General features: G+C 40.1%; 1 protein-coding gene across 1 annotated transcript in view; it reads left to right on the plus strand.

Moving 5' to 3' along the window:
* Positions 1-6,808: 6,808 nt before the first annotated feature.
* Positions 6,809-22,047, plus strand: part of LOC121393584 — a 36,064-nt gene continuing 20,825 nt past the window's right edge. Inside the window, exons 1-4 of the mRNA XM_041562413.1 lie at positions 6,809-7,091; positions 14,389-14,494; positions 15,651-15,700; positions 19,667-19,775. Of these exons, the coding sequence (XP_041418347.1) occupies positions 7,041-7,091; positions 14,389-14,494; positions 15,651-15,700; positions 19,667-19,775 (316 nt within the window). The 5' untranslated portion in view covers positions 6,809-7,040. The remainder of the gene's footprint in view (positions 7,092-14,388; positions 14,495-15,650; positions 15,701-19,666; positions 19,776-22,047) is intronic.

Raw genomic sequence — 22,047 nt, forward strand, 5'->3', positions numbered from 1 at the left:
CAAACAGCAGGTAGGTATTATACAATGGCTGTATTATAACATGGACTTGTAGACCACAACTTTTGAAGTCGACGTGGTCCATATATTTGCTTACATTCATAACTATATAGGCTGTTGGAATAGTTATCAGTCTTTAGGATCTCGCTGATTAGAATCTATGTTCTACGACTGGACTTATTCCTGCTGATTAAGAAAATAAGATAAATACGTATCCTGCTTCTGCGATAGGATTGGCCTGGGGCTAAATGGATGTAGACATGTATACAGTCATATATACATTAACAAGGATTCTAATATCGCAACAGCTGGATATCAGGCAAGATAAATGTTCTGTATATTCCAATGATAAATCAAGGTCTATTTATAAAACTGGTATGATATTCATCAGGATCTCTTTCTTGGTTACAGGGGTGCAACTTATCTGGTCTCAGTCTGGAAGACAGTGGGTGCATCAGTCAGTGCAAATGTTTGGTTAAATCACATATACTGTATTCACTACTGCCACAGGGTTTTAGAGTTTTGCAATGAGGTATTTTATAATACAGACCTATTTAGTTTGTCTCCAATACAATAGGGGTCAGCTCTCGGACTATATATTCATGGGACATATTATATTAATGGGTACCATATAAAGCTGGCTGTAAAATTAGGTATTCTCCATCAATTCAGTTATAGCTAAAAGTTTTAATCCACAGGTTCGTTATAACAGGCTATTCTGTAATGTTAATCTATATGGTGGACAGGAAGCATGCAATTTTGGCATGCTGGGTTTTATAAAGGTCTATGTTACTCTGGGTTTAGCCTTTTACACCACCATAGACTGGCCTGGCTAGTTGAGGTAAGTATCATAGGGTTTAACATCAAGCTATAAAAAGGGTCTTGTACACTTTATGCTTTTAGACCAAGGCTGCAGTATCGGCCTTAGGCAAGGTCCTGGTTATTGCATCTCTTGTATGTAGAGGATTGGCCGAACGGCACGGGCTGGTGTGGCGGGGATCTCCCCTGCGGGTTTGTGGGGTCGGGTGGTGTGGCGTTTCGGGGGCGTGCCCCTTCATCAGACATGTCTGATGGGGGGGCACGCCCCCGGGGCGTTGCGTCACTTGGCCTAGTGGATTTGCAGGGGAGATCCCCGCTGTGCTGGCTTGTGTTGTTCGGCTAATTTTCTACATAGATACGATTGGGAGAGGTGCCGACCCCTCCAGCCAACACCGGGCTTCGACTATCAGGAGAGACTCTGGGGAAATTGGGTAATTATATTCGCTTATTGCATCTCTTGCCAACAGGCTTGGACATGCTAGTATGGTTAGTAGGGGAGTTCCATTGCAGAATAGGTAAATAATTATATCTCCATACCTAGATTAATTTTAATCTTGAACACTTAAGGATGGTCTCATGGAACTGTCCATGTCCGGGGATTTGAGAATAACCAATCTCTAGCAGTATTGTTGGTTGTAATACTTCCTTGAGTCATTCAAATTTCTTCCTATATGGTAAACTCATGGGAGCAGGCCATACAGATTGTTTATAGGCTCAATCGATGGGGTACAATAACTCCAGCTATGTACAGGTCACATCGGTGAAGGCTGGAGGACTGTATCATAGCAAGGTTATGCATATCTGCAGGCATTTCTTTTACCTGGTCTACTCCAGGGCACGCTGATCTTTAATACTATCCAGTCTTGTTTGGTGTTGGATCATGAGCTAAAGAGAAAAACAATTTCAATCTGTACAGACTGCAGAATGCTTCTAGATACCTCACAGGGCAGGTAAGGTATTCCCACATTGGCAGCACTCCTTCTCCATAAGTCATTCTACGGACCTCTCATTGAGAGGTGTATTGGTTATGGTCTAGAATAAATACAGGTTCCTTAGTATTAAAGAGACGGGGAACTACACTAGGTGATGCCATGTACCGGTAGTGTCATACAGAGCGGGGTCATGTAGAATACTAGTGATGGTATTTTTCCTTCCCCCTACTAAATCCTCTTTTGCAGGTACCATGCTTTTGAGCCATTTCCAAGAGTCCTCTTGTGGATGTTATGCGGTTGGAATAAACGTGCTGGTATGTAGTAGGAGTAAGACTATGTAGAAGTGCTACTCTGGGTTCCTATCCGCTTCTATTTAATTAGAGATAGTTCTCTCTTTTTAAATGTAATTGTCATGCTGGTTTCACACTCGGTATCATTACTTTGGTGTGGGTTCCTTTAAGGAGTACTCCTTTTATTCTCTTCCAGTCCATTTCCTCTGAAAATACAGAGTTCACAGATTTCCACAAGGTGATTTTGGTCCACCTTTGGGGGTTTCATTCTTCTGAGTTTTATCTGGTATAGATTATACTCGGCCACTTCCTTATGTGTAACAAATTCCCTCCCATTGGGATATTAGCTTGCTAAGTCCCGGTAAGTATGACATGGAGTGTCCAGGAAAAGGGAAGATTGTATCATACTTACCGTGATCTTCCTTTCCTGGACACTCCATGTCAGGTTTCCCATCCCTTTTTCGGTAGTTTCTAGAAGCTTATTATGAGACACCGGACTGGGGGGTGGGGTTGGGCTTTTAAAGCTTTGGGGAGGGTCCTTCTGATGGGAGCACTGGGGCGGGGCTATCCCGGTAAGTATGACATGGAGTGTCCAGGAAAGGAAGATCACGGTAAGTATGATACAATCTTCCCTTTTTCCACTGAGTCCGTGAGTCCATGATTAGTTGTGTTTTAACTGATAGTTCCTGGAACACAACTATTGGGTTACCATACCATGTTTGCATGTTTCAACCTAATAAAGGGGTTGCCTTTTAAAGGCACTGCTTTGTCTCCACTTTTCATATTTTCTTCTGCGTTATTCCTGTTGCCTTACCCAATTGGCATAATCTGTGCTCTGTTAGTTGACTGGTCAATCGGGAAGAATATGTCTACCAATCCTCTACAGCATATTATAATTTTCTATTTATTTGAATCATTTCAAATAATTTAATTGAATACCTGTAGTTTGAAACTTTGCAGAATTTTGAATTTAGAATATGAGATAGCAATGGAAATGACATTTTAACCAACTGTAAAGGCAGAGACACACACTCAGATTGGGGGAGATTAGTTGCCCAAAGACAAATCTCCTCTTCTTCGGGGCGACTAATCTCCCCAAACTGCCGACCACTGGCTAGAATGTAAATCGCTGGCAGGATGGCACTTGGATCGCTTAGTTTTCCAAAGTCGCCCGAAGTTTCCAAGTGCACCGATTGCCAACTCGCTTTCAATTTACATTCTAGCCGGCAGGAGGCAGTTCGGGGACATTAGTCGCCCCGAGGAAGAGGAGATGTGTCACTGGGCGACTATTCTCCCCAAATCTGAGCGGGTGTCTCTGTCCTAAATGCTTTGAGATTCCTATATTTTATTTCCCTCGTTTTAAATTGTCCCTGAAAAAGTATTTTTAGGACAGCAGGTGTTTAATGATATGTGAGTACCAATTAGGTCATCAAGAGATCCCTTATAACTCCCCGCACTGGTTCAACAATGAATCCGCAGCTTACCTTTTGTATATACTGTATGAACTGAACATTTGTTTGGATTTAATCCTTTCTGACTTTTACAACATAAAGACTTTACCCTAGCAATATGTGAAATGTGATTAGGCCCCAAATTCCTCTAAGAAGCAAAAATGTTAATAAGAACAATATGGGAAGTGTAGTGAGATCTGGCTTGTAAAGACATTTTACAGCATGTTTAGAGCTGTAAAAGAGAAAAGCTTTAATGGAGCTGGCCCAACAACCACATGACTGTTTAGGGCTGCAGCGTATTAAAGAGAATTTCTATTCCCCCAATTTAAACAGGGAAAAAAAAACAAGTTCATGGTTGACAGTCGCTGATTGTGAAGTCATTTGTTGAATTAAAAATTAAACACGGTTAATGATTTAACTGAAAAAATGTGGCCTCTTCCCTAGCCTGGCCGATGGCTCTAGTGTTTTGCGTTGAACGTTTCACCAAGGCAGCAAGGAGTGACAAGAGCTGCAATGATTTTATATCAAAGATATCAAGCACCATATTCAGCCTTTGACTGCTCAATGGTAGATTTAATTCTATATCTTCAATTGGCATAAATCTTAGCTTCATTATATTCTCATCTTCTTTCTTGAACTTGTATTTTTACACCCGCATGCGGTGCTTTAAACTTGGGTCCAGTGCTTGGAGTTTCAACATGCAGTTAGAATGAGGTTCCTGTCCCTTTGAGCTTACAATCTATAAGCAGGGTCGGACTGGGCTGGGATGCCTGGGAAGAAAAAACCCAGACTTGCTCCTCATTCTGAGCACTGCACCATTACCTGATGGGGGGATGGGGGGCCTGGGGGGTGAGATCTCATGAGGCGGCAGTGCATGTTAGTGATGTGCCGGCCGACCCAAAACCCGCGGGTCGGGTGGGTTCTGGCTGACTCCTGCACAAAATCTTCGGCTCGCAGTCGGGTGCGGGTCGAGCGACCTAGTACTGCCGGCTTCCGGCACCGGAACTTATAGACTTCGCCTGCCTCCACCCCATCCCTTTTGTGATGTCACTGTGGGGCGGGGCGGGTGCAGATCTATAGAAAGAGGGCAGGAGCATCTGAATTGACGTGGGCATCAAAATTTGCGTTTCATGAATTTTTCTTCATTAGGCTAATTGCGCTGGAAATTCGAATTTTTTTCAGCGAAGTGAAACGGGACAAAACAAGTCAACACTTGTCTTATCAACACTTTATAATTTGGAGAATTTCACACTCAGAACAGTCATTCTCAGTATTTCAAACAGGGAACTGATAAATATTAGAAAAAAGAAAATGATCAACTAATTTTTTTTTGATGCTTAGGGGCATATTTATCAAGGGTCGAATTTCGAATTGAAAAAAACGTAGAAATTCGAATTCAAAAAGACCAAACGAAATGAAGTCGAAGTTTCTTTTGGTCAAATAGGTCAGTTTTCGATCTAATAGGTCCGTATTCAGCCGAATCGTACGAATCGAAGGAATATCGCATTTGATCAAATTCGATTTGACGTTTTTCCCAAAAAAAACATAGATTTTTTTTTAAAGACTCCAGGTAGATTCTAGTAGGTCCCCCATAGGCTAAAACGAATGGTCGAAGTTGAATTTTTAAAGAGCCAGTACATGATAAATTTCGATATTCGAATTTTCAATTTGATTTTGAAACTATTCTCTAGTGGAAGAACACAAAAAATACCTCGAAATTCTAATTTTTTTTCATTCGAAAATTCACCTTCACGAAAATCTGCTGCTTAGTGTACAGGTTCTTTAAATATTCAAACCAAGGCTTATATAAATAGTTTATCCTAAAACGAAACCTGATACGATACATGCTGGATCCCAATATCTGCCTCTCCCCATTCAGACATGACTGTTCCGAGCCAGAGACATATTTGAAATATTTGACGCGCTACCCATGAATTATGAAACCTCTGGTAGCAAATTGCATGTGGGTAATTAAATGCAACTGTTAAAATAATCATTCAACACGCTCCATAATGTCATTTTCAGAAGTGGTGTAAACGAATATGTTGAAAGTGGATTTCTCCCTTTCATACGGCGTGTATGTCTGCTTGTTACCAATTATGAAACGGATCAATGTTATTAGGAAACAGCATGGATAGAACATACTTTTTAAAAGGCATGTCATATTTTGACCCAAACAATATGTGAAGGCATGAAGAAAATCCTGCTCATAATTCTTCATTTTTATTGGCAATTTCTCATACGGTGCACTTTGCACTTTCAGGAGAGCTTAGATACAGATATGGGACCTGTTATCCAGAATACTGGGGACCTGGGGTTTTCTGGATAACGGATCTTTCTGTAATTTGGATCTCCTTAAGTCTACTAGAAAATCATGTAAACATTAAATACACCCAATAGTCTAGTTTAGTGATGGGCGAATTTGTCCCGTTTCGCTGCGCCATGAATTTCGCAAATTTCCCACAAATTCGAGAAACTGGAGGAAAATTCACGAAGCGGGGATTTCGAGGCCAAAAAAACTTTGACGCCGGCGTCAAAACCGTCACCAGCGTCAAAAATTTTTCCCAGCAAATTTGGGAATTTATTAGAATTCGCGTCTGGTGAATAAATTCACCCATCACTAGTCTGGTTTTGCTTCCAATAAGGATTAATTATATCTTCGGTGGGATCAAGATACTGTTTTATTATTACAGGTATGGGATCCGGAAACGAGTTACGGAAAAGCCATAGACTCCATTTTATCCAAACAATCCAAATTTTTACAATGATTTCCTTTTTCTCTGTAATAATAAAACAGTACCTTGTACTTGATCCCAACTAAGATATAATTAATCCTTATTGGAGGCAAAACCAACCTATGAGGTTTATTTAATATTTACATTATTTTCTAGTAGACTTAAGGTGTGATGATCCAAAATATGGAAAGATCCATTATCCAGAAAATTCGCCAGCGTCCAATTTTCGCGGGGGTTTTGCAAATGTATTCGCCGACGGCGAATCACGCGAATTCGCGCCTGGCGAATAAATTCGCCCATCACTAGGCACCACATACACACCCCCCCACCCCATCCACAAAACCCCTTCCGGCCCCCTATAACCCCCCTTTGAACACCTCCTGCGCGTACACTTCTCCTTCATGTGGCCGCCAACACATGAAGGAGAATTAATAAAATTAATAAAATGTTTGCCTAAATGAAGACTGTACAATTTCCAAAACAACATAAAGGTCATTTACAACCAAAATCACAATAGGCATGCTTTTTCCCCCACAATGCAACATTCTTACCCAAAATTCCACCAGGGGGAGTTGTGCCTGGGGCAGTTGTGGCCAGTGTGTTAAGATTTTGGGAAAATTTGTGGAACAGCAATGGCGCTAGTGATCGTAAATGACCCCTACTGGCCTCATTTTTGTGTTGTTTAATAGCTTTCTGTCATTTAAATGAGTCGGTAGAAGATGAAATCTGCTGTGTAATATTCATACCATTAACAAGGGGTCGTCTTATTTTCTTTCAGACGAAAATGTTAAAAACGGATGCTGTGACTCAGAACGGATGTCTCGAATAATTCGATTTCTACCATTTGATACTTCGAGAATGTCCCCTGTAAGTATGAAATAGTGTATTATATTAAAAGCATAATAAAAATGGAAAATGAATGCACACACTGTCACAACCTGATATATATCTGCATTTGTGATTTTGGAAAACACAATGGGGCAAATTTACTAAAGGGCGAAGTGACTAACGTTAGAGAAAATTCGCTAGCGAAGGAGATAGACTCTATCGCTACTTCACACTCTTACGCCAGACGAAGTTTCACTCAGCGAAAGAGCTTTATTTTGCAAATTCACTAAAATGCGCATTTTACTGAACGTTACCTGTTACACCAGACTTCACCAGCTCAGGCCAGGGGAAGTGCAATGGAGTGTATTGGGCTTCATTAATTTTTAGTTGAAAAAAGTCCCAAAAAACGCTTGTCTTTTACTTTTTTAAGGGTGATAGGCTGCAAAAGTCTGTAAAATTTTTTTTGGGTACCCGTCTTGCCCCCTACATTTTCTACAATATGGCACATAAACTATACACTGGGCTCATGTGTAGGGCGATATAACAACTTTATTTTATTTTATTAAGGTTTCCCTGGGCTTGTGTAGAGTAATGTATTTGCTGCAACATATACGTCCATTCAACTTTAACTTCCCGCCGTATGCAAATTAGCCAACGTTAGCGCAACTTTGCTTTGCTTGGTGCAGTAACACTAGCGCAACTTTGCCAGAGTTCGGCGCCCTGGACACAACGTCGCTGGCGAATTTACTGTAGCTGTAGCAGACTGCAGTAATGGAGTTGGCTGAGGTGCTGGAGCAGACTGCAGGCATGGAGTCGGCTGAGGGGCTGGAGTAGACTGCAGGCATGGAGTCGGCTGAGGGGCTGGAGTAGACTGCAGTCATGGAGTCAGCTGAGGGGCTGGAGCAGACTTTAATGTAAATTTTTCAGCTGTTTAGTGAATTAATCAGCGATGCGAAACGGGGCAGATTCGCTCATCACTAAACACCATTTAAAAATGTCATATACATTGTTGTTGACCTGTAATAGCACAATAACTCTCATGAGATTCCATCAGTTAGTATCTTAAATAGTTTTGAATTGTTTTAATGCAAGAAAGTGCTTTGACTTGCACTAACTCATCCATGTGTCCACTGCAAGCAGAAAATGGCCCTACTTGCTAAGTTAAGTTAGGTTAGATCAGTGGTACCAGCACATACCTCCCAACATTTCGGAAATAGAAAGAGGGATAAAAAGACTTGGCATGGCAATTTTTTGGACCACGTCTGTTTTGTGGCCACACCCCCTAATTACCATGTTCGTTTTACAAAAATTGGCAGGTTATGAACGTTTGAACACATTTCTGGGGTTTTTATGTGTTATTAAAGTTTTGCTAATGAAGGTGAATTACCCTCACAGTTTCCCCAAGAGACCTGCATATATTAAATTGGTACAATTGTTTTGCTTATCTAAAATTGTTACGAAAGTATCGAAGTGCACCGAAGTCACATATTTTGGGCTCTCTGCCAAAAGCCAATTAAGTTAGAAACGTTGTATCTTTTTCTGGCTGTTCAGTGCAGGAGATCAAAGAGAAAGTCTGGACATTTCCGTAACAGCTGTCAAAATCGGGACTGTCCCACGAAAAATGGGACAGATGGGAGGTATGCCAGCAACAACTTCAGCATATTCCCTAATATAGACAACCCAGGAAATCAGAAAGCCTCACAGGTCTATACAGAAGATATGAGATAAAGAAGCTATTCATTTTAGGGTTATTTGCATTATACAAGGTGTGTAGCATTTTTATCAACTAAATATGTATTTGGCCGCAGCATGTTAAAAAGGCAATGATATACACCCGAGGTATCAGCTGACCTACATCTGGGATTCTTTACAAATAGGTCAGGAATAAAAAACAGGTTTTACGTCATTCAGAGGTCGTTTATATTTGCAGCTGATAGTAGAAGCAAATGCATCATTTTAATTTAAATATAGGGTTAGAAAACCAACTTCAAGACTCAATGTGGGTCCCATTAGTTAAAGTTAAGCAACAATGACCTATGAATGTATTTCTAACCAGATTTATTAATACTGAAATTTTAAAGACAGTCCATCATTTATCCTAAGCAGTTACTACTAATAAATCACACACATTTCTAACACATGTGTAATGGAAAGTGGGTTCTATACTGATAACAAAAAAGCTGTGATAATCCTGGGCCAAATCAAGACACTAGGGGGGAAATTTACTAAAGGGCGTGATGTCATTTCGGAACTTCGCAGATTTACTAGCGAAGGAGATAGAGGCTAGCGGTACTTCGCACCCTAACGCCAGGCGAAGTTGCACTCTGGCGAACGAGCGTAACTACGCTAACTACGCTAATTTGAGATTTTCCTGAACTCTTGCGCCAGACTTTCCTTCGCCACCTCAGACCAGGCAAAGTGCAATAGAGTAGATAGGACTTGGTCAAAAAATTGTTGAAATGTTGGCGTCGTTTACTTTTTACAGGGTGATAGGCTGCAAAAGATCATAATTAATGATGGGCGGTTTTTGTGAATTTCCTGTGAAATTCGCTAAACGGCAAAAAATTTGCGAAACGGCCAAAAATTTGCGAAACGGTGCCGGCATCTCGTTTTTGACGCCAGCATCTGGTTTTTGACGCCAGCCAATTTTCGCCAACAAATTTTCACCCCCGTTTCACAAATTTATTCGCCGTCGGCGAATCACGCAAATTCGCTGCGAATTCACTCCTGGCGAATAAATTCGCCCATCACTAATCATTTTTTTGGGCGGTACCCTACATTTCCTAACATATGGCACATAAACTATACACTGGGCTCATGTTTAGGGCAATAGAACAACTTTATTTTATTTTATTAAGTTTCCCTGGGCTTATGTAGTGTAATGTATTTGTTGCAACATATACGTCCATTGTACTTTAACTTCCCGTCATATGCAAATTAGCCAACGCTAGCGTAACTTCGCTTTGCTTGCCGCAGTAACACTAATGCAACTTCACAAGCATTTGGCGCCCTGGACGCAACTTCGGATTTTCGGGAATTAACGTTGTCCTGGTGAATCTACGCCTGGCGAAGTGTTTCGATGTCAGCGAAGCCGTCGCTGGCGCAATTTCGGAGGTAAGTAAATTTGCCCCTAGGGCAGAGACACGTGGAGATTCAGGGATATTTAGTTGCCCGGCGACAAATCGCCTCTTCTTCAGGCGACTAATCTCCCTGAACTGCCTTCCCGCCGGCTAGAATCGAAATCTCCAGCGGGATGGCACTCCGAGTGCTTTGTTTTCTGAAGTTGCCCAAAGTTGCCTCATGAGAAAACTTCATGCGACTTCAGAAAACGAATTGTTCCGAGTGTCCTCCCGCAGTGGGTCTCTGCCTAAAGCGCCAGGTTTCGTTTTGCCAAGGGGAAATGTATCGCTGTACAGGAGATAATATTACCCTAAAAGGCTAAAATCAATGTTTTTACTTAGTACTTGTCTAAAAGTAACATATTTAAGTTAAACAAGTTACACATCCATATAGTTGAACCTTATGTTAAAATAAAGCCTGCCCAACTACTAGTTGAAAAAGAGAAAGGAAAAATACTCTTAAAGGGGAATGTAATAAAAGTCGGTAACGGAAAAACTATTCGCAATGCGAAAAGTTATGCCTTTGCACGAACAAATTTTCCTTTGCACAAATGTAATAAAGCTTTTGCAAAACCGGAAACTGTTTAGTGACCTCTTCTGACAGTGGAAGAAAGTTTGTCAATTTTATAGTTTGCGCTGTGAATGTTATAAAACTTCTTACTGAAAAAGTTATGTTTGTTCCAAAAGATTACGACACCTTCAAGCACTTTTTAAAAGTGTGCAATTAAAATTCACTACGCACAATTAAAATTCACAGTTAACAGTTTAAGGAAGAATATTACATTGTGAGATGTGAATTTTAATTCTTATTGGTGTTAATTGTTTTTCTCTTGGAGACTTTTATTACATTCCCCCATTAAAATCTTGTCTTTTCAAATCGCCTCAGAGAGGGAAACATTCTTCCTGAATCCAAGATGGCAAATGAATTTAGGAAACACAAAAACAGGGAGCACTCACTCACTGACCTGTGAAAACTGTTTCCGATGCCGAAGGTTTCCGAACAATATTCTTAAACCAGCAGGTTTTAAAACCATTGCTTTATTAGAAAATCTTTAAAACAACAGACAGAGCGCACCAGGGTCGGACTGGGGGCTGGGGGCCCACCGGGACTGCTGTCCAGGGGCCCCCCTCCGGCCCCCCCCTCCGGCCCCCCGCCCCCTACTAAAATGCGTCGGGCCAGCAACACCGGCGCTCGGCGCGCATGCGAAACAGCGTGTTTCGGTGCGCATGCGCAACAGGTTTGGCGCGCAGGCGGCGCTGCGCATCGCCAGAAATTTTTTTTCGCGATTGGAAAGGGTTCTGGCCCGGCAGGGGCCCACGAGGGTCGGGGCCCATCGGGTTTTTTCCCGGTTTCCCGCCGGGCCAGTCCGACACTGGAGCGCACAGCAGCCAACAAGCTTGACACGTTTTGTGGACAACCATGTTCTCAATAGTAGGGATGGCCAATTTTTTTCGGACTTGTTTCGCCGCGGAAATGACGGCCATAGACTTGTATGACAAAAAAAAAGACGCGCCAGTTTGTCAGATCCTGCCGGAAGTCCTGTATGGAATTAATTGGGCTGCATAGTTTTGTGCCATCTGCAAACACTGATAACCTCCCCTAGGTCATTTCTATGATGGGAAAACATGTTTTTTTTTTCAAAATGCATCGGTTAATATTGTTGCTCCGGCAGATATCTGACATGGGGCTAGACATATTGCCTGTTTCCCAGGTGTCAGACTTCAGATAAACTTCAGTCACTCTTTACTGCTGTGCTGCAAGTTAGAGTGATAACAGCTCCCCTCCCTGTTCAACAGAACAATGTGAAGGTAACCAGATAGCAGCTCCTTGACACAAGATAACAGCACTCAATAGTAAAAATCCAAGTCCCATTGTGACTCCTTCAGTTACAATGAGTTGGAGAAACAATAGCTTATCTAAAAGCAGTTCCAATGTGAAGTGCTGGCTCTTTCTTGCTTTGTTTTTTTTAAGCATTTTAATAAAGTTTGACAATAAATATATATGTTTCATGGTGACAGAATGTTCAGATGCAGGTTCCAGAATATAAGTCCCAACTATCAGCTTACCCAAGAAATCAGGATATGGAAAGAAAAAAATGATCAATAAAAAAATCAATAGATAAACAAACCAATAGCTTAACATATTAAACTATGCCCAGAGGATGAATAAAGAAAAGGAAAAGATCCATTGTTTCCAAACATACCTATACTAAAACAGAAAGGAGAGATCTCTCAATCATGGAGAGTAGATTAAATATTTACACCAACAATTTAAAGATCTGATTTTTGTTTTTCTATCAAAATAGAGTGACTATGTCTTTTTATAAGACTTGAATTTAGCTTCACTTGTTTTAGCCTTGCTAGCTTCCTGCCAACTTAGTTGATTAAGGTATGAGATAATATCTGTTATCAAAGGAATTTCTTGTTTTATTGAATAATAGAATAAAGCTGTAACGGTCGGCACCCAACACCAGAACAAATGCCAAGCACCCTGGTCTTGGCTCGCTCTTTGGCCTCGGGAGAAGCCCTCAGCCACCAGGACTTAAACGAGAGGTGCAAGGCTAGCGGTTCTGGATAGGCAGAGGGGCACGACTAAAGCAAAGTCTTTGGGCAGAAGGTCATAGTACAAGGCGTTAGGCAATAGAGTAGTCAGATCAGGCCGGGTCGAGGCAGGCAGAGAATAAACATAGTCAGGCAGGCAAGGATCAAACCAGGAAGTCAATCAGAGGGTAAAGCAGAAAAGGTAGTCGGTATTCAGGCAGGGGTCAGGATCCAGAGGTCAGAATAGTCAAAAGCCAGGCAGGGGTCACAACAGGAATCAAACAGGTTCAAAACAGGAATAGCAAAAGCTCAGGAAGCACCAGGAACAAACTCCTATAACGGGCAATGTGATAAAAGAAAATGTACCTTTAGGTACTTTTAAATTTCGTGCCATTGCCTGCGCCTTCAAGATGCAAGGAGGCGAACGGCGCATGCCCTAGGAACCGGCGCAGAACATCATGGCGGGCGTCCCCACTTGGAGTGCGGCGGGCGTCCCCGCCGACCCCCACCGACCCCCACCGGGGTAAGATTTCATTACAAAAGCTTTCTCAGAAGCAGTCATGAATAAAAATAGCAATTTATTTCTTTTTTGGGCTAGGGAGTATGACACAATATTTGATGGTCTGTCCAGTTTGTTTATGTGCAATATCTGGCTCTTTCTGAAAGCACAGGATCAGACACAATGCACTGAGATGGTTGCGTACATACCAATATTACAGCTAAAAAATATATAATTGTTGGTTCAGGAATAAAAGTGAACACAATAAAGAACCCTATGGGACCCTGGTAAGAACCCTACTCCAAGCAGAGACTATACCAGTGACACCCACTCTCTGACCCACAAACCTAATCCTTTAGCCAGTTTCTTCTCCATGTACGAACATTACCAAGACCTTACCTTACCTTCCATTGTCTGGTATTGAGATAGAGTTAGTTGAGCTTTCTAGTTAAGTTATAGGGGCCCATTCATTAAGTTCGAGTGAAGGAATAGAAGAAAAAATACTTCGCATTTCGAAGTGTTTTTTTTGGCTACTTTGACCATCGAATGGGCTACTTCGACCTTCGACTACGACTTCGACTTCGAATCGAAGGATTCGAACTAAAAATCGTTTGACTATTCGACCATTCGTTAGTCGAAGTACTGTCTCTTTAAGAAAAAACTTCGACCCTCTAGTTCGCCACCTAAAAGCTACCGAACTCAATGTTAGCCCATAGGCTCGATCGATGTATTAAAATCCTTCGAATCGATTATTCCTTTGAATCGTTCGATCTAACTATTTGCGCAACATCCTTCGACTTCGATATTCGAAGTCGAAGGATTTTAATTCCCAGTCGAATATCGAGGGTTAATTAACGCTGCCCCTTAGTGTGCATGCCTTGTAGAGTTGTACTAATATTAAGGGGTCATTTATCATAAGTCAAGTTGTTTTTACCCAAAAAACTCTTTTGAAAAACTTGAAGATAAATTTCGGGGTTTTCACCCCAAACTCACTGGTTCAAGTTTATTCCATTCGGGGTTTTTTTTAATCAATCGGAAACCATTTGAGCTGTGAGTTCATTCAAGGTATGAAAAACCTCACAAACTCGACCTTTGATAAATCACCTCTAAATCTATTTGTGCTAATATTATGTAATGTATGTATCATCATCTTACTTATGTTACCATATGTCTCAAGACAATGTCTGATAGAAGATACAGCCTTGGAAATCTTTCCCCACTTACCAGCAATAATCAGACGCGCGCATGTTTAAAGAATCGAAAAAACAGAAGAATAAGTTTAGGTATGTATGTGATACTGTCGCTTTATGTCAAATTTAATATAATACTTTAATTTGGGAAATATAAATGGAGCGTATATCTAGTTTATTTAGCTGCCGACAACACAATGTAATTATTAACAGCAGTCGTAGAACCCTGCCTGGTTGCATATACACATAAATATAATAACCTAACCATTATATTCACATCCAGTTTAGCATAGCTCATTGTATGCTGCCTTTAATGGCATCTATAGTAGGCAGATGTTAGGGTCAGGGGTATTCTCAGGGGCGTAACTACCGGGGGAGCAGGGGGTGCAAATGGGCCAGGGCCCGCACCCCCGCAGGGCCCCCCCCCCCGGAAGATCGTGCGCGCTGCAGCCGGCTGCAGCGGCAGAGAAAAATTGCGCAGACGAGGGTGGGGGCGGGCCCGTCTGCACGGCCCGCACCAGGGCCTGCCCCCACCAAGTTACGTTACTGGGTATTCTAATCCACCTGCATTTTTTATGCTGAAAGAAACAAAGTGTTTTTTATACCTACGTCACTGAGGTCCTATGCCCTACGGTTTTCCTAAAGGTTAGTTTGGGGAAGATTTTGGGAGAATTCTTATTTGCTCTCTTAAATACCAGAAAGCCCAGCTTGAAGGCCACTTAGGGTTTAGAGTTGGGCTAAACAATTATTTGATGTCAGATATTTTTGCCTTTATTCATTGCTCTCTCTGTCCCACTGTTTGTTCTCTTACTATATTGTACAGGTATGGGATCAGTTATCCAGACACCTGTTATCCAGAAAGCTCCGAATTACAGAATGCCCATCTCCCATAGACTCCATTTTATCAAAATAATCAAAATGTTTAAAAATGATTCACGTTTTCTCTGTAATAATAAAACAGTATCTTGTACTTGACCCCAAACTTAGATATAATTAAATCTTATTGGAAGCAAAACCAGCTTATGGGGTTTATTTCATGTTTACATGATTTTCTAGCAGACTTAAGGTATATAGATCCAAAATACGGAAAAATCCGGTATCCGGAAAACCTCAAGTCCCGAGCATTCTGGATAACAGGTGTCATATCTGTAGTATATTGTATTGTAAAGCACTATGTGCAGAGCATCAATTTATAATTAAAGTTATACATGAATACATATCTGTTACATTCTATTTTTTAATTTTACAGCCTCCTATTCCCAAACCTTAAAAGTGGACAATGAGATCAATAAAGAAATGGTAAGACTCAATTGTTTTGTTTATACTATTATTGTATGTGTGTGTGCAAATGCATCGTAACAATCTTCAACGTAAATTAGCTGTGGGATCTATTACCCGGAATGCTTGGGACCTGGGGTATTCCGGATTAGGTGTTTTTGCATAATTTGGATCCCCATACCTGTCTACTTAAAAGTATTTAAACAGTAAATTAAACTGTTTTGCCACTGATATGGATTAATGCAGCTTAGTTACTATTAAGTACAATGTGCTGTTTTATTATCACAGAGAAAACTGAAAAAAATCGAATTGTTTGTATAAAATGGATCCAATGGAAGACGGGCTTTCCATAATCCTGAGCTTTATTGATAAAGCTATAATAGATTGTAGAGTAAATGTGTTTGAACCCAGGACATTTAGGGGGTTAATTACTAAAAGCCAAATTCATCTCATATTTTATTTAAAATATAAAATAACATTTTAAATAAATTTAAAAATAAAAAACAAACTCCCATGCTCAAATTTTTTGGGCTTTTCCCCAAATTGCTTAACCCGCTTTTACCTGATTCGCTCTAATTTTTGGAGTTTTTTGCCCAAAAACCGGATTTTCAGGCTAAACCGAGCGCAGACCACGAAATCTTCAAATTGAGATAGGCGCTTCTCCCATTGACTTATACATGACCTCAACAGGTCTGAGATGGCGTGTTTTTTTTGGATACAGGCTTTTTGCAGCATTGGGATATAATAAATCTTCAAAAAGTCGAGTTTAATGTTACCATTATCTCCTAAATTTGCAAATAAGTATTCATATTAGGGATGCTCCTAATCCAGGATTCGGTTCGGGATTCGGCCAGGATTCGGCCTTTTTCAGCAGGATTCGCATTTGGCTGAATCCTTCTGCCTGGCCGAACCAAATCCGGATCCTAATTTGCATATGCAAATTAGGTGCGGAGAGGGAAATCGCGTGACTTTTTGTCACAAAACAAGGAAGGAAAAAATGTTTTCACCTTCCTTTGCATATGCAAATTAGGGTTAATATTCAGTTCGGTATTCGGCCGAATCTTTCGTGAAGGATTCGGGGGTTTGGCTGAATCCAAAATAGAGGATTCAGTGCATCCCTAATTCATATACAGAAACTGTTAGAATAGCCAGAGTTGTTTTGTTCTAAGAATAATGAGGGACATTTGCAGCCAGAGACCTGCATTACTCCTGTACATCACAGGCACATGAATGTCTGCAAGTGCAGTGAACAAATTGCAGGGGGTTGATGGTAAATTGCACTGCTCTGGGCTCTATTGGTGCTCACATGCAAACACCAGTAATGTGGCGCCTGATGTAGGCACTGAAGGAACCCTGGAGCTACTGCTTGGTCTGGAGGTAGCGGTATCTCCAGGGTTCCCATGTCTATAGATGGAGCAGCTCTCAATTGAGGAGGGAATGCAGGAAGGACTAAACAGAGTTGAGTGCGATTATTTCGGAAATGCAAGGAGCACATTTTGATGAAAGTTTCTTTAAATAGTGTGGTTGTATGCAAAGCTGACTGGGGGGAATTCACAGGGAAGGCAACTGCACTTGTAGATGCACATTATTATATTATATATTACACGAATGGAATCTGTTATCCAGAAACCCATTATCCAGAAACCTCAGAATTACCCCACATCTCCCACAGACTTCATTTTAATCAAATAATTCAGATGTTTAAAAATGATTTCCTTTCTCTCTGTATTTATAAGACAGTAGCTTGTACTTAAAGGGGTTGGTCACCATCCAAACACTCTTTTAAGATTAGTTATTCTCAGATTGTTCTCCAGAATTACTTTTCCAATTGCCTTCCATTTACCGTTTTTCCCAAAATGAAGGTTTAAAGTTTAAAAGGATTATTCACCTTTGAGCAAACTTTTAGTATGATTTAGAGAGGAATATTCCGAGACAATTTGAAATTGTTTTTCATCTTTTATTATTTGTGGTTTTTGAGTTATTCAGGTTTTTATTTAGCATTTTAGTTTATTCAGCATACCCTAGCAACCATGCATTGGTTTGAACAAGAGACTGGAATATAATTAGGGGAGGGTCTGAACAAAAATATGGTGCAGATTTATCAAGGGTCGAATTTCGAAGTACAAAAAACTTCGAAATTCGACCATCGAATTGAAAAACTTCGAAGTTTTTTTACCGAATTTGGCAATCGTACTATCGAATAAAAATCATTCGATCGAACGATGAAATCGTTTGAAACGAATGATTAAATAGATCGAATCAAATGATTTGAACGATTTTAGGGTACGATCGAAGGATTTTTATTCGATGTGTAAAGACTTTAAAAAAGTTTGTAGAAGGTCCCCATAGGCTAACATAGCACTTCGGCAGGTTTAATTGGTGAAGTATTGAAGTTGAAGTCTTTTTAAAGAGACAGTACTTCGATTATTGAATGGTCGAATATTCAAACGATTTTTACTTTAACTCAAAGTCAAAGTAAAGTTGAAGTCGTAGTATCCTATTTGATGGTTGAAGTATCCAAAAAATGACTGAATTTCAAATTTTTTACTTCGAAAATTCCCTCGAATTCACTTCGACCCTTGATAAATCTGCCCCTGTGAGTATTTAAAAGTCGCAATAACAATAAATTTGCAGCCTTACAGAGCATTTTTAGACCCCCCCCACTTGAAAGCTGGAAAGAATCAGAAGAAAAAGGCAAATCATTAAAAAACTATAAAAAAAAAATTAGTCCAATTGCAAATTTTCTTGGAATTGGCCATTTTATAATATACTTAAAGTTTATTTAAAGGTGAACCACCCATTTAAAGTTCCTGTCTTTGGCGTTTCAGTCTGGCAGCTCATAATAATGATAATTATAATAATATTAGTGATGAGTGAAAAATGTTGCCATTCACAGATTTGCTGCAAATTTCTGGGTTTCGCCACCAGGAAAAATGTTTGCAAAACTGTGTAAATAATTTGCCATGCGGCTAGCTGCGTTTTGTACAAAACAAAACAAAAAAAGACCCGTGACAAATGCATACGTAGTTTTATCCTTCCATTTCAACCAAAGGCCTTATTACTGCCTATAAAAAAAAATTTGTTTCATGAATTTTTTGGCATTTCATACATTTTTTAACAGTTTTGCAAATTTTTTCAGCCAAGCAAAACAGGATAAATTGTCACAATTTGCTACATTAAGGGGCAGATTTATCAAGGGTCGAAGTGAATTCGAGGGTATTTTCGAAGTAAAAAAAAATCGAAATTGGAAGTAATTTTTTGGCTACTTGACCATCGAATAGGATACTACGACTTCGAATTTACTTCTACTTCAATACTTCGCCAAATTAAACATGCCGAAGTGCTATGTTAGCCTATGGGGACCTCATACAACAATTTTTTAAGTCTTTACACATCGAAGTAAAATCGTTCGATCGTACGCTAAAATCGATCTAACGATTTGACTTGGATTGTTCGATGGCCAAATTCGGTGAAAAATACTTTGACTTCGATATTCGAATTCGAAGTATTTTAATTCGATGGTCGAATTTCAAAGTATTTTACACTTCAAAATTTGACCCTTGATAAATCTGCCCCTAGTTGATCCATTTCTCAGTGGGATCTATGAGGGAATATAAATGTAACTATTGGATCAATTATATCAGCTGCCTTTAATAAAACTCCGAGATTCTGCTCAGCAGGGATCATGGATCAACTAATGGATCCATTTAGAACAGCGTTATTAGTAAAAACGTCAGAAATAAATAAAAGAAAGTAATGAAAACAAAGTCTTTATTTCTGGTGAACGATCTCAAACCAACTGAACTGAAAAAGTCTTGGAAGGTGAACAGCCCCTTTGATCCCAGCAAAGATATAATTCATTCATATTTGAGTCAAAACAATTCTTTTGGGGTTAATTAATGTTCAAATGATTTTTAGAAGACATTAGGTAAAGAGGTATATTAGGTATTAGGTATAATGTTCTTCTTTTGCTGGTCACTTTTTCAGGATCCTACTGCTGAAACGAAACCGAAACCTCTATCAGAAATGAGCACGGAGGAACTCTGCCACTGGTTTCTGAGCCTTGGGTTGGACAAATGCATTCCTCGAATTAAAGGTGAGCGTGGTTTTTTTTTTTTTGAACATCTTCTTGGAAGCGGTGAATTCACCGAGCCCCCTTTATTAAAGTGTACAGGTATAGCGTCCATTATCCGGAAAACCCGTTATCCAGAAAGCTCCGAATTACGGAAAGGCCGTCTCCCATGGACTCCATTATAATAAAATAATTCAAATTTTTTAAAATGATTTCATTTTTCCCTGTAGTAATGAAACAGTACCTTGATCCCAACTAAGATATAATTAATTCTAATTGGATGCAAAACAATTCTGTTTGGTTTAATTGATGTTTAAAGATATTTCATAAGGGAAACTCTATGGGGCAAACTCACTAAAGTGCGAAGCAAATTCGCCAGCGTGACGTCATTTCGTTACTTTGCCAATTTACTAACGGACGCTGGCGTAAATTTGCTATTGAAGTGGACCTACTCTAGCGCTATTTCGCAACCCTTACACCAGGCGAAGTTGCGCTATGGGATGTAACTACGCTAATTCACTAACTTGCGCATTTTACTGAACGTTACCTCTTGCGCCAGACTTGCCTTCGCCACCTCAGACCAGGCGAAGTGCAATAGAGAAGATAAGGATTGCTTCAAAAAAAGTTGAAATTTTATCTAAGTCCAAAAAAACACTGGCGTCTTTTCCTTTTTTTTAAGGGTGATAGGCTGAAAAAGATCATAATTTTTTTTGGGGGTACCCTCCTTCCCCCCTACATTTCCTAACATATGGCACCTAAACTATACAGTGGGCACATGTATAGGGCAATATAACAACTCTATTTTATTTTATGAAGCTTTCCCAGTCTTGTGTAGTGTAATGTATTTGTTGCTACATATACGTCCATTGTACTTTAACTTGGCGCCGTGTGCAAAGTAGGCATCGCTAGCATAACTTCGCTTTCCTTGACGAATTAACGCTAGCGCAGCTTCACTACCATTTGTCTGCCTGAAAGCAACTTCGGATTTTAGTGAATTAGCGGCGCCCTGGCGAAGTGAGGCAAAGTGTGGCGAAGCCTGCGCTAGCGCAACTCCGCAGGTTAGTGAATTTGTCCCTATGTCCCGATCATTCTGGATAACAGGTCCCATAACTATACTATATTACACTTTTATTACTATAATGACTAACAATATTTTCCTTTAATAAGCTGTTATTATGTAAGAAATGTGTAAAGATATTATGATAGTCCCGATAACCTTAAAATTATAGAGAAACAGGGTGTATACACGAATGATTCAGAAAGACTGTGATATATTTCTATTATCCAAAATGTCAACATTTTTGTCCACCTACTAATAATGAAATGTTATGGGAAATTAATTCACTAAAGATGCTGGCAGACGCCTCCCAAACTTTTCCCAAAGCTACGGTTTCAGGGATATAATTCAAGGCATGGTCAGTGAATAAACACATTAAGGGGATTATTTATCAAAGGTCGAAATTTTAAAGGTTTGTGAAGGTTTTAAACCTCAAATGAACCCACAACTGGAATGGTTTCTAATTTAAGGAAAAACTCAAATGGGAAAAACTCGAATCAGTGCGTTCAGGGTTAACAAATCGAATTGGTCGAGTTTTTGAGCGAAACCCTCTGAAAAAAACTCGAACATCATGAAGACTATTAACATCTTCAAATGGTTCAAGGGACTTCTGCCATTGGCCATCGCTCGAGAATATTTGCCAGAAATCTCATTCACAGGGACATCGCCAATTTACGAACAGGCGTAGAGGACAATTCGCTAGTGAAAGAGTACATCGAAGATGTTCGCTTTCGCCAGACGCATTTTACTCGGCAAATTCACTAACGTGTGAATTTTACAGAACGTTTTCACTTTCGCCAGAGTTTCCTTCGCCAGCCTAGACCTGGCGAACTGATAAGAAGAAGCTACATCCTCCTCTGTCTTATGTCAGTGACATCATATCCTGTTTGCCGAAGAGTTATAAAAATTATAAAAAAAGCTGGTGTTTTTCATATTTTAAAGTGAGATTGTCTTTAAAAGTTTTCACTTTTCATTTTTTTTAAACCATTTGAGGGGCATTCCACATTTGTTTTAGGGTGGGCTCATGTCTAGGGCATTAGAGGATCTCTTTTGTCTTTATTATGCTTCCTCGGACATTTTTAATAATAAGCAGTCGCTATGAAATGCTCACGCTGACGAATTGATGCTGGTGAAAGTTTGCCAGCGTTTGGCTGCCCGAGACGCAACTTTACATTTTAGTGAATTATTGTAGTGGTAGCGAATTAGCGCCTGACGAAGTGGCGTGAAGCAGTGGCGTAA

This window comes from Xenopus laevis, chromosome 5L (genome assembly GCF_017654675.1).
Source record: "Xenopus laevis strain J_2021 chromosome 5L, Xenopus_laevis_v10.1, whole genome shotgun sequence".
Classification (NCBI taxonomy): domain Eukaryota; kingdom Metazoa; phylum Chordata; class Amphibia; order Anura; family Pipidae; genus Xenopus; species Xenopus laevis.